General features: G+C 39.0%; 1 protein-coding gene across 13 annotated transcripts in view; it reads left to right on the top strand.

Moving 5' to 3' along the window:
- The window catches only part of SYNE1 (spectrin repeat containing nuclear envelope protein 1), a 496771-nt gene that overhangs the window by 374418 nt on the left and 108288 nt on the right, over nt 1–14065 (top strand). For all 13 annotated transcript variants that reach the window (XM_027551881.1, XM_027551880.1, XM_027551874.1 and 10 more), the window contains 5 exons: nt 1550–1699; nt 2869–3045; nt 3496–3651; nt 8631–8786; nt 12063–12233. In XM_027551881.1, coding sequence (XP_027407682.1) covers nt 1550–1699; nt 2869–3045; nt 3496–3651; nt 8631–8786; nt 12063–12233 — 810 coding nt within the window. The remainder of the gene's footprint in view (nt 1–1549; nt 1700–2868; nt 3046–3495; nt 3652–8630; nt 8787–12062; nt 12234–14065) is intronic.

Raw genomic sequence — 14065 nt, 5'->3', positions numbered from 1 at the left:
GAATTGTTCATAACTGATGTAAGTGGTATTAGATGGAAAAGTACATTTATCTGCTTTTGCTCACAAATTTAAATCAGCTATATCTTGGACACCCTGTCTTTTATGTCTTCCCTTATATTGCATGTTAATATTGCTATACATAAAATAGATAATCAAAAAGAACCTATGGTATAAGACAGGGAACCTCACTCAATATTCTGTAATGACCTGTATGGAAAGAATCTAAAAAAGAGTGAATGTGTTATCTGTATAACTGACTCTGCTTTTTAGCCAAAGGTAACACAACATAGTAAATCAATGTGCCCCATGCCCCACAAAAAGAAAAGAGTAAATGATTCTACCAATGCCCAATCTATAAATTCCCTGTCTTCCAATGGCTTCTTTATTGTGTTGTGTGTGTTAGAATCCTTGTCTGTCCATGTTTAAATTATTTGTTTTCTCATATATAAAATGAGGGTGACTATGCCTCTCTCAAAAAGTAAGTAGTTACGAAGATTTAATAATAGTATATGTGAAAGTGAAAGTCGCTCAGTTGTGTCTGACTCTTTGCGACCCCATGGACTATAGAATTCCTCCAGGCCAGAATACTGGAGTGGATAGCCGTTCCCTTCTTCAGGGATCGAACCCAGGTCTCCCGTACTGCAGGCAGATTCTTTACCAGCTGAGCCAGAAGGGAAGCCCAATAGTATACGTAAAAGACCTATAATCTTACCGACAATAGAGCTGACATGCAACAAATAGAATAAGGAAAAGTAAGCAGTTAACTTATCTGGAAATATGCTTCTTAGCCCTGACCTCCCAGCTATTTTATCTGTATCTCTCTTTGAGATTCATCACTATGTAAGCGGTGTGTTTCATATAAATGTCTCTTCCCTCCTAATCAGCGGCTGAACATTTCTAGAGGGCAGGAAACAACTCACATTGACTTCTCTATCTTTCTGCACTGCCTAGAAGTCCATAAGTATTTTAAATGATTGCTTTTTGTCCCCCCAGTCCTTCTAAGTATTTGCATAAATGTTTGACACGTTAAGGAAGATTCAGGATTCTAAGTATATTTTAGTGAAAGACGGAGGAAATTGGCTATACTCTTCGGAACAAATATCAGAGTGCCAAAAATCTAGAAAATGATAGTTTGTCGTGTGGTGGTATTTTTCTTTCTTCGTTGAACATTCCTGAGTCGTAATACACAGAGATTTTACAAGATAATTAATAAAATACATCTGTTGAATGTTTTGTAGTTACGTTTTTTAATACTCATAAAACTAGCTATAAAATAAGAAAAATATTTTCTTCTTGCTGGTGTTTTGATTAATTAGGTAGTGTTTATGCAGCGTTTATAGTATTCGATGTCAAGTGAACATAAGAGGACTTTTACTGTTCAGTGTTCGCCTGATGTTTAATTTCCAGCTTCTAACGAGGTTAATATCCAAAAATGTCATTAAGAAGTGTTATTCTGTTGGTACTTTAGTAGGAATTAATAGAATTTTAAGTTAACAGAAATCGGTTTGAATTTTAACATTGTGACTCGTTCTATCTCTGACGTGGGCAGCTCCAAATGGATAAACTACCTTCTCGCCACGCCATTTCCGAAGTCATGACTTGGATTTCTCTTATGGAAAGTGTTATTCAAAAGGATGAAGAGAATATTAAAAATTCCATCGGTTACAAGACAATTCATGAGTACCTTCAGAAATATAAGGTAATTAAACATTCTTGTTTGTTTCTGGCTTCTTGTGCTTTAGGACTGCTTTATTGGAAGAAACTCAAAAACTCAAGTTATAGAAATCAGGTCTGAAAGCGTATGCTTCATACACAGTGACCAGAGAGGTTTCCAATAGTAAGAAAACTGCCTCCCTCGTTATAGGCATAGGAGCATTGTCTGGTATTAGGACAAAATTGTGAATAAGATTTTGTGTCATATTAAGAAGTCATAAAAATAAATACTATAATTTATATATATTATATAGTAGGATATGTAGTTTGTCCAATTCTACTTACTCTTCCTAAAAAATATCTATATTTATACTCAGGTTTTCCCTGATGGCCTAGATGGTAAAGAATCTGTCTGCAATGTAGGAGACCTGGGTTCAATCCCTGGGTCGGGAATATCCTTTGGAGAAGGGCATGGCAACCCATTTCAGTATTTTCACCTGGAGAATTCCATGGACAGAGGAGCCTGGTAGGCTATAGTCCATGGGGTCGCAAAACGTCAGACACCACTGAGCAACGAACACACACACACATATTTATACTCAGTATATCTATATGTTCCAAATTTTCACAAATTTAAATTCTATATATTTATACACTCAAAATGTATTAAATCAACTTATATTCAGTATATTCATATGTTGCATATTTACATATATATTCAACTTCTGAAAATAATAGACATATTAATATATACAGACTGTGCCATTTGGACTAAAATCATGGAAGTGATAATATTCATCTTAAGCTTGCTTAAGGCTTTCTAACTCCTGGTAAAATATAAAAAAGTGAAAGTCGCGTCCAACTCTTTGCAACCACATGGGCTATATGGTCCATGGAGTTCTCGGCCAGAATACTGGAGTGGGTAGCGTTTCCCTTCTCCAGGGGATCTTCCCAACCCAGGGATCAAACCCAGGTCTCCCGCATTGCAGGTGGATTCTTTACCAGCTGAGCCACAAGGGAAGCCCAAGAATACTGAAATAGGTAGCCTATCCCTTCTCCAGCGGATCTTTCCAACCCAGGAATTGAACCAGCGTCTCTTGCATTGCAGGTGGATTCTTTACCAACTGAGCTATCAAGGAAGCTGATATGTATAAAATCATATAAGAAATGTATACATATAACCTTATTTTCTTATTTTCTCCTCTCCCTTTTCAGGGTTTTCAGATCGACATTAACTGTAAGCAGCTGACTGTTGATTTTGTGAATCAGTCTGTGCTACAGATCAGCAGTCAGGATGTGGAAAGTAAACGCAGCGACAAGACTGATTTTGCTGAGCGACTTGGAGCAATGAATAAAAGCTGGCAAATCCTGCAGGGTCTGGTCACTGAGAAGGTGAGCCAAGCGTTCCTTGTTGTCTGTGTTTCATGAAAACTCCAAGAACGGGTATACTCGGTAGAGAAAACTCATTCCACAAAGTAGCATGGCTCCACTGGGCATAGGACTGCTTCTGAAGGGATAGATCCTGGAGGTTCTCATTTTAAGTGTTCTTCAACCTTGTTCATTATTTTGTCCCTGTACTCTCTTCTCTTTGAATATTTCATATCATTTTCCTTTATTTAAGGTCTTAATATCTTTTTCCTTTGCTTCAAAGTTGACTTAAGTTCTTTACCTGTTTACCAATAATAGTCATTGATTTACACTCTTTAACATTCATTCTTAATCACAGATACAATGAACTTTTTTTTTTTTTTTTTTTTTAAGAATTCTTAATCTGGAGGAAATAGTGATCTGCCAGTAATGGGATTCTAAAACAAAATTGCAAATTTTGTTATGTTTGTTCAGATTCAGTTGTTGGAAGGCTTATTGGAATCTTGGTCAGAATATGAAAATAACGTACAATGTCTGAAAACGTGGTTTGAAACCCAGGAAAAGAGACTGAAACAACAACATCGCATTGGAGACCAGGCTTCAGTTCAGAACGCAATGAAAGACTGTCAGGTAACTTGTCCGAGTGGCAGACAAGCACCCTTCACAGTTTGATGGCATATGGCAAATTTGCAAGTCATGACAATTGAGAGTTACATATTAAAAAATGCTGCATTTGGTAACAAATTTCTCTGATTACATGAATTATAATGTTTTGACACCTATTAGATTTTTTTCCACCTGTTTTTATAAATTTGAATTTATGAATAGAGAATGGTTCTAACCCCCCATACTGATCATTCGGGCTTGCCAGGTAGCACAATGGCAAAGAATCCACCTGCCAAGACAGGAGACACAAGAGACACAGATTTGATCCCTGGGTCGGAAGATTCCCCTGGAGTAGGAAGTAGCAACCCACTCTAGTTTTCTTGCTTGGAAAATTCCATGGACAAAGGAGCAGGGCAGGCTACAGTCCTTGGGGTCACAAAGAGTATCGGGTAGGACTGAAGCAACTGAGCACGCACACACACACCTCCTTAAGAAGCTCTTCTCTCAACTGTCTTTCCTGTATAAATGGAAGTCAGCATTAGAGGCTTGATTGAATTCTGGCTCAACTCCAGTGAGCCAGTGCTTCCCAGGGGACAGTGTTGCCCCGCTACTGCGTCCCATCAGAAAGACCAGACAGCGCCTGCTTATTCCACAGTTAGTGATAAAGATGTTGGTTCAGGTGGAGTGGGTTAACTAAATGTTTTCCAGTGACTTGGGACTCCTTAATATTTCCTTAGGGGTTCTTGTTTATGTGAAAGAAACGTAAGCTATTACAGTTAATGCTGTAATTAAAAAACAATTCAGTAATTTATGTGTTACAGATTGGCTATGATGGTTCTCTCTAGTATTTCCTAAGGATAGTTGAAGACTAAACTGTGAAGCAATTCTACAGAAATGCTCCTTACCCCAAATGTGTTTTTCTATTTCAGCTTTCAAAAAGAAAGGCCTTTCCTAATGATCTTCCCTTGAAACAATGTTTTTTTTTTTTTCAGGGGGTATATGTAAAGAGATATATTTAAGCTCTCAATCAAAGCCTTTTGGTTCAGAAAAGAGCATGGGCTTTTGTACTGGGCTGACAAGCTAATGAAGTGCAATTTTGAGGGTGCATGAAAATGGCAAAGGAAACTATCATGCAGAGAAATAGTTTGAAAAAAAAAAAAAACAGGAACTTCACATCGTTAGATGGGTGTGTAGGGACCTCCTTGGTGGTTCAGTGGTCCCACTGCAGGGGACACTGACTGGTTCAGTCCCTGGTCAAGGAACTAAAATCGCACGTACCTTGTGGCATGCCCCACACCCCCACTCACCCCTCTCCCTGCAAAATAAGGTGGTTGTGTAAAAGATGGAAGACCAGAAACAGGCATTAGCTAGTCTCATTGCCTTTCCAATTTTCCAGGGTCCAGTAGTGTTTTTAACTTAGGCTATCAATTCCAAAATGTACAAGGAAGCCAGAATTCCAGAATTTTACTTTGAAGAATGACTTCCTCAACTAAAGTGTTTTTATTAAAACTAAAACATAATTTCAGAATGAATATGAGAAAGATGAGTGCTTCCCAGTTCCTGAGGAACTTGACTATGAAAAGACTGAAATTATAGGTTAGCTTTCCTTTTCCTTTATTTTTCCTTCTTCCTTCTCCTCGTTTATTTTTTTCTTTCTTGCTATTTTTTTGTTCTCCTTAATGTACTTTTCTTCTGCCATTTTCCATTTTCTTTTTATGTAATGTCTTCTGTTTAACAGAGAGAGAGAGGAGATTGCTAGATGGAAAATAAAGCAGAAACTTGACCAAGTTTTACTCCTTTTCCGACCCAAATTTTAGTCTCCCAGAGGGTCACACCAGGCAGTGTCAGAAAGAAAGCTTCATGTGTGGTTGAAAGGACTTCACTCCGATGCCAATTTATGATTTCAAATGAAAAGTCATTAAAAAAAATAAAATAGCAACAACAGAATTAAAGTAGCCCACAGTTATTTTGGGGTTTCACAGATAAATCATGATAGCCTAACTGGCAGGTTCCATTTGACAGCACCACAAACCATGGTGAAAATTTATTGTCATTCTTGAGAAATTGTTCCTCTGGACCAAAGTATAGAATTCAAGCCAGCATACTTACATTGGTGACTGGATTCAAGCTTTATTTTGTTTAAAAGGTCTTGGATATTTTTTTACTTTTCCAGGAGTAATTTATGAACTCAAACCAACCTAAAAACTGATATTTCTGAATTAACCCAAGTTAAGAATGATTTATTATAGCAAAAAATGTTAGTTTTGGCTTTTCTCTTCATTGATCAGAAACAGAATCATCTTTTAATTATTATTGGAGAGAAATGAAAACGTACCTTTGTTTTGCACAAAATATATATTTCATTCCTGTTTCTCTCCTGGGTTGTGCTTTTATGCCAACATAAATGTGCAGGACACTTTTGAGATGTGTTTCTAAGCAATGCATAATTTATTTAATATTGCTCACTTAAAAAACTAACATCTATGGATAAATGAGAATAAGTTTAATTCCAGTGGCTGAATTTTAGAATAATACTGAAGACATGTTGGAAGGATTATTTGGTTATGTAATCCTTTAGAGAAGCAGAGAAAAAAAATCCTTAAATAGTAAAGTTGATTATGTTTTCTTCAGTGTATATAGGACCTGTAACCCTACTAATCATTATGTTCATTCTCAGGTTAATTATCAAAGCTGTCAACAGACTGGCAAAACTATAAATCATAAATAAAGGACCAGTTATTAAAAACAAAAATTATCTCTTTAGGCTACTGACTGCAAGAACTTATAATTAATACATCAAGACAAAAATAGCTTCCTAATAATTAAGGAGAGATAAATAAATAAATTTGCACTGAAGCAAGGCAAAATACCAAATGGCTAAATAAAATAATACTCTTACATTTGCCTAGTTTTTAACAGCTTCAAAAGGATTTCATAGATATATTTATCCAATGTTATCTCTTTGAGGTGAGCCAAATGTATTATTATTCCTATTTTGTACATAAGGTCGAGGGCTTCCCAGGTGACACGGTGCTAAAGAATCCACCTGCCAGTGCAGGAGACATAGGAGACTTAGGTTCAATCCCTGAGTCAGGAATATCCCCTGGAGGAGGGCATGGCAACTTGCTGTAGTATTCTTGCCTGAAAAATTCCATGCACAGGGGAGCCTGGTGGGCTACAGTCCATTGTGAGGTTGCAAAGAGCTGGACGTGACTGAGCAACCGAGCACACACACACAGACACACAGAGAGTGATGAAAGGATTGGACCACACAGAAACAAAAACCAAAGGGGCACATTAAAGGAAAACAGAGAGCAGGACGTTACCCTGCCCGTACCCATACCAAGACTGATGGAGTGATCCGTGTGTGGATCGTGACAGGGAGGTGGAAATCTTTTTCACAGAATTGAGACATTATCCAAGCTTAAAATATTTTTTGGTTTTCTTCATTCCGAGCCCCAAGGCCTACACATCTGCATACCTAGCTCTGGGGATGTACTTTTGAATATGATCATATAACCAGGTCTCCATATACTACAGCTGCTCACCTCACCCCAACATAGGTTTACACCTTCTCCTTGATTCCTGTCCAATGACCCACCTTCAGCACTGGGCTGGGAGTCAGTAGGCTCTGGGTTCTAACTCCGCTTCTGGCCTTTCTGTGACCTGAGACAGGTTGTATGACTTAAATCTCTCTTGTTCATCCATAAAATGTTGATAGCAGTCTCAACCAGAGAAGGCAATGGCAACCCACTCCACTCTTGCCTGGAAAATCCCATGGATGGAGGAGCCTGGTAGGCTGCAGTCCATGGGGTCGCTAGTAGTCGGACAGGACTGAGCGACTTCACTTTCACGCATTGGAAAAGGTAATGGCAACCCGCTCCAGTGTTCTTGCCTGGAGAATCCCAGGGATGGGGGAGCCTGGTGGGCTGCCGTCTCTGGGGTCGCACAGAGTCGGACAGGACTGAAGCCACTTAGCAGCAGCAGCAGCAGCAATCTCAACCTGTCTCAAGGTGCTTTCAAAATTTTCTAATGAATTTAAAACATGAGTTAGGATTATGGTTAAGTATGATCTCTATATCATCATCTCATTTTTTTTTTAGAACATTTCATGGTGGTGGTGGTGGTGATGTGTTAGTCGCTAAGTTGTGTCTGATTCTTGTGAACCCGTGGACTGTAGCCCACCAGGCTCCTCTGTTCATGAAACTTCGCAGGCAAGAATACTGGACTGGGTTGCCATTTCCTTCTCCAGGGGATCTTCCTGACCCAGGGACTGAACCAGGATCTCCTACACTGCAGGCAGTCTCCTACACTGTAGGCCGATTCTTTACCAATTGAGCTACCAGGAAAGCCCGGACATTTCATGCTGACCATTATAAATGCAAATCCTAAGGAAGATGAGGATTTGACTCATGAAAAAAAGCCCACACAACCTTTCTGAATCACTCGAATCAGAGTATTTTAGGGAGAAAGAGAGGTTAATGGAGACTCTGTTTTTTTTCATATGAAGAAACTGAGACCCTATGGAAGTTTCTCACTTGCACAAAGTGACTCAGCTTAATGGTCACAGAAGTGGGGCTAAATCCCAGATACTGGGGTCCAGAGCACCATTCTATTCCATTTCATTCCAGGGGCTAGGACTGTGAGACTTTTCCAATAGCAAGATAAATGAATTTAAGGATGTAAATCATGTTAAGCATTTCCAACATATATTTCTTTCCTTGTAGCTTGTTGAAAAAAGTTCCACATTGCCATTTCCTTATCTATTATATAATCAAATTTTGTATTTTTTAAGTTACACTCACCTCTCATGGAATGAGAAGAGAATTTTTAAAATTTAAAGGTAGGAAGAAGTATCGTTCTGGCGACCCTCTCCTGAGAACAATAAGCTTTTTGGATTAGTAAAAGGTTTTTTTGGATATGAGACTAGCATGGCTCAATTTCAGTGCACCCCAGAGTTCCATAATAGAATAATTTAAAATGATTATTTCTTCATCTTTCAGGATCTGGAAGACTTGATTAAAGCAAAAGAGAAAGAGGTAGAGAAAATTGAGCAGAATGGACTTGCTTTGGTTCAGAACAAGAAAGAAGAAGTATCTGGCATTGTCAGGAGCACGCTTCAGGAGCTCAACCAAACTTGGGCAAATTTAGACCACATGGTAATGTTGCTTGTGGAGAGTTGGCTCCAAGACCGCACTTACCATCTTGTGTCCAAATGTGAATGTGACATGGGCTTTGATTTTCATAAAGTAACTGAAAAAATAATCGCTGAATCTAAACAGCATGTATTTATACTGTTAAGTCCACTTTGTTAACCTTTCAAAAAGAGTCTAGCTTCAGCTGTTTCCTATAATTAACAGTATTATGGACATTCCTTTCTCAATAATCTTATCTATTCGGGGTCTATCGATACCATTTAGGCACAGGTGGTTCTCAAATGTGTATACTCAGGTTGAACTTCTCCCCTAAACTCAGAGACAGACACAGAGGGAAGTCCTCTATCAACATCTCCACTCACATGGCCAGTAGACATCTCAAACTTCCTGCGAGAATCAACTCCCATCAGTCCCCCTCAAATGCACACTTTTGCCGTCTCGGTTCATGACAGCTCTACCCTTCCAGCAGCATGGGCTGGAACCCTTGGAGTCGTTCATTCCTCTCTTTCTCTCAGACCCACCTCCAGTCCAGCGGCAATCTTGTCGGCCCCATTTCAGGATAGACTAGAAGCTGACCTCTGTCCCTGTCTGTGAAGTGAACAGCTAGGTCTAAGTCAGCTCTTCAGCCCTCAGTTTCCTCATCTGTAAGATGAGTTAAGATTCCATCTACCTCAAAGGTTGTTACCAGGATAAAATGGGTAATGAATTTAAAACACTCAGTTAATATGTTTCCTAAATGGTGGTACTAAATATATTGATCTTTTATCACATATATATATTATATAAATAATATATATACATATTATAATTATAAATATATACATATATACATATAAATATAAGCTCAGATCATGAACTCCTTATTAGAAAATTCAGACTTAAATTGAAGAAAGTAGGGAAATCCATTAGACCATTCACATGTGATCTAAATCAAATCCCTTATAATTATACAGTGGAAGTGACAAATAGATACAGGGATTAGATCTGATAGAGTGCCTGAAGAACTATGAATGGAGGTTTGTCACATTGTACAGGAGGTGGTGACCAAAACCATCCCCAAGAGAAAAATATACAAAAAGGCAAAATGGTTGTCTGAGGAGGCCTTACAAATAGCTGAGAAAAGAAGAGAAGTGAAAGGCAAAGGAGAAAAGGAAAGACACACTCATCTGAATGCAGAGTTCCAAAGAATAGCAAGGAGAGATAAGAAAACCTTCCTCAGTGATCACTGCAAAGATATAGAGGAAAACAATACAATGGGGAAGACTAGAGATCTCTTTAAGAAAATTAGAGATACCAAGGGAGCATTTCATGCAAAGATGGGCATAATAAAGACAGAAACAGTATATACCCAACAGAAGCAGAAGATATTAAGACGAGAACTATACAAAGAATACACCTATACAAACCATACAAGAATACACTAAAGAACCATACAAAAAAGATCTTCATGACTCAGGTAACCATGATGGTGTGATCACTCACCTAGAGCCAGACATCCTAGAATGTGAATTCAAGTGGGCCTTAGGAGGCATCACTACAAACAAAGCTAGTGGAGGTGATGGAATTCCAGTTGAGCTATTTCAAATCCTAAAAGATGATGCGGTGAAAGTGCTGCACTCAATATGCCAGCAAATTTGGAAACCTCAGCAGTGGCCACAGGACTGGAAAAGGTCAGTTTTCATTCCAATCCCAAAGAAAGGCAATGCCAAAGAATGTTCAAGCTACCACACAATTGCATTCATCTCACACACTAGCCAAGTAATGCTCAAAATTCTCCAAGTGAGGCTTCAACAGTACATGAACTGAGAAATTCCAGATGTTCAAGCTGGTTTTAGAAAAGGCAGAGGAACCAGAGGTCAAATTGCCAACATCCATTGGATCATCGAAAAAGCAAGAGAGTTCCAGAAAAACATCTGCTTTATTGACTACACCAAAGCCTTTGACTGTGCGGATCACTACAAACTGTGGAAAATTCTTCAAGAGATGGGAATATCAGACCACCTTACGTGCCTCCTGAGAAATCTGTATTCAGGTCAAGAAGCAAGAGTTAGAACCTGACATGAAACAACAGATTGGTTCCACATCAAAAAAGGAGGACGTCAAGTCTGTATATTGTCACCCTGCTTATTTAATTATGTGCAGAGTACATCATGCCAAAGTGCGGACTGGATGAAGCACAAGCTGGAATTGAGATTGCGGGGAGAAACATGAATAACCTCAGATATGCAGAAGACACCACCCTTATGGCAAAAAGTGAAGAGGAACTAAAGAGCCTCTTAATGAAGGTAAAAGAGGAGAGTGAAAAAGCTGGCTTAAAACTCAGCATTTAGAAAACAAAGATCATGTCATCCAGTCCATCATTTCATGGCAAATAGATTGGAAAACAGTGGAAACAGTGACAAGACTTTATTTCTTGGGCTCCAAAATCACTGCAGATGGTGACTGCAGCCATGAAATTAAAAAACACTTGCTCCTTGGAAGAAAACCTATGACCAACCGAGACGGCATATTAAAAAGCAGACACATTACTTTGCCAACAAAGGTCCATCTAGTCAAAGCTGTCATTTTTCCAATAATCCTGTATGGATGTGAAAGTTGGACCATAAAGAAAGCTGAGCACAAAAGAATTGATGCTTTTGAACTGTGGTGTTGGAGAAGACTCTTGAGAGTCCCTTGGACTGCAAGGAGATCAAACTGGTCAATCCTAAAGGAAATCAGTCCTGAATATTCATTGGAAGGACTGATGCTGAAGCTCCAATACTTTGGCCACCTGATGCAAAGAACTGACTCATTTGAAAAGACCCTGATATTGGGTAAGATTGAAGGCAGGGGGAAAAGGTAATGACAGAGGATGAGGTGGTTGGATGACATCACCGACTCAATGGACTTGAGTTTAAGCAAGCTCCAGGAGTTGACGATAGACAGGGAAGCCTGGCGTGCTGCAGTCCATGGGGTTGCAAAGAGTCGGACACCACTGAGCAACTGAACTGAACTGATAATATAGGTCAAGGTTATATGAGTAACCTTTTAAGCATTTTAATTTAGACTATGTGATCACACGTATGAAAGGCTTAAATTTCAACATTGCTACATTTTTACTTTAAAAACCTATTTTATAACTTTTTGTTTTAATGTATAATTTTTTAAATTTGAGTTTACTTGCAATGCCTGAAACCCCAGTGAAGTTCTTAAATGTTAATGCCTTTTCCATCAAAGGAATATATATTTTATCATGTAAAATAGTATGCAATTATAAGAAGTCTCTGTCTCTTCTGAAAGGTTGGCCAACTCAAGATCCTGTTGAAATCCGTGCTTGACCAGTGGAGCCACCATAAAGTGGCATTTGATGAGATAAACAGTTGCCTCATGGAGTCCCGATACTCTCTTTCTCGATTCTGTCTACTCACTGGCTCTTTAGAAGCTGTGCAAGTTCAGGTGGACAATCTTCAGGTAAGGAGTGAATTGACCTCATCCTTAGCATTCTTTTTAATTAGAGAAAATTTTTTAAAAAAGTGAACAAATTCAAACATCGTGCTGGAATGTTGGTCTATATTGTTTGCATTTAATTATTTTCAAAATATTCAAAATTAATTTTACTTGCTTTATTTGTTACATAATCAAACTTGCCTGTGGATACCAGATTTTGGAATAGCTGGTATATAACTAAATGAGTTTTTAAATTATATAAATATCCTGATAGATGTATTTTATCAAATGACTTTATTCCCAAATCCATCTTCTGTATCTATTATCACTGCCTTTTATGTCTTCCCTTTCTCTTTTTTTAATCCTGCTTTTCTAAACATATTCTAAGGGATTTAAAAGAACACAGAAAGAAAAATAGCAAAAGAGTAAAATTTTAAACCATTATTTTCTTTGCATTCAGCAGAATGTCAGTGGTCTCTGCAACTCGTACACGTCATCCCCATTTTCTAGCACTTGCTGCGTTGTTTCCTGTGTGTCTATTATCATGTCCTTCATCCAGAAGGACATGGCTGTTGTTGGACTTAAAGAGCACAATCTCACTCGGGCCACTGCCTTCAGTTGATTGCTACCCTCATCCCCTATGTTCCTGGGCACTGGGCACTCTTCACCTGCTACTGATCTTTCTCCCGGGGTGAATAGTGCAGCCAGTGGCATGGGCATGGCAGGCCTAAGGGATGAGGGGTCAGCAAGAGTCCAGCATGGACCCTCCTTACCTCGGCTCACATCCCTCACTTGGCAATCAAAGTCTATATGTTGCTGATCTGAGGTGCAGACTTGCTGAGAGAATGCCCTTTTTTCAGGAGAGGCAGGAGGCAGGAAGGATAAAATGAGTTATATATAGTTATATGAAACCTTAAATAATTATTGTAAATACTAAAAATCATTACAACTTATTTTGAGACTAGTAAGTTTAAAAACACATTTTAAACCCTTGAGGAGAAATACCTTTTAATTTAGCCTACTCTGTGTTTCACCTCTTCTACCTTAAGATATGAAAGGATGTGGGGTCTATTCCTCATGTGTTTTGATTTGATGGCAGCCAGAAAGCAGTGTCAGGTAGGGGTGGATTTTTGCAGCCTGGTTTACCTGAGGAGTTTTACTAAGAACTGTATCTGTTACTTCAGCATTTCCTGGGAAATATCCTTCTTCACCGGTTCTTGGTAGAAGACTCCACCAAGCCTATAACCTTGGCGGTTATAGGCTTACTTTGCAAGGAAGAACACTCAGAGCTAGAACTTAGATGGTACTCAGAAAAGCTATGGGGCTTCCTGGGCAGCTCAGTGGGTAAAGAATTTGCCTGAAATTCTGGTGACACAGGAGACTCGGGTTTGATCCTTGGGTGGAGAAGATCCCCTGGAGTAGGGCATGGAAACCCACTTCAGTATTCTTGCCTGGAGCATCCCACGGACAGAGGAACCTGCCGGACTACAGTCCACAGGGTCGCAAATAGTCAGACTGTCACGACAAAGCAACTGAGCATGCACGCGTGCAGAAAAGCTATGATATCTTAAACTGTCATTATCAGAAGTTTCTGACAGAGCAGCTCTCGGTAAGTGATAGAATATAGATCTGGATTTTTATCTTAAGCAGCAAAGAGAACCACGGTGTGCCAGGTTGCACACCCACCAGCCCCACGGCTTCCTCCTGGATGATGAACAGGAGTTCCCTGTGTGAACTTTCCTGGCAGAATTACCCATCCCACTCCGAGGCTCAATTGTTAAGAGTCCCTCCTCACACCCACAAGAACAAACTCATTAAAAAGGAAAAATGATTATCTAAAGGAAACTTACGAAACA

This window comes from Bos indicus x Bos taurus, chromosome 9 (assembly GCF_003369695.1).
Source record: "Bos indicus x Bos taurus breed Angus x Brahman F1 hybrid chromosome 9, Bos_hybrid_MaternalHap_v2.0, whole genome shotgun sequence".
NCBI lineage: Eukaryota > Metazoa > Chordata > Mammalia > Artiodactyla > Bovidae > Bos > Bos indicus x Bos taurus.
This window is presented reverse-complemented; position numbering and strand designations above follow the sequence as displayed.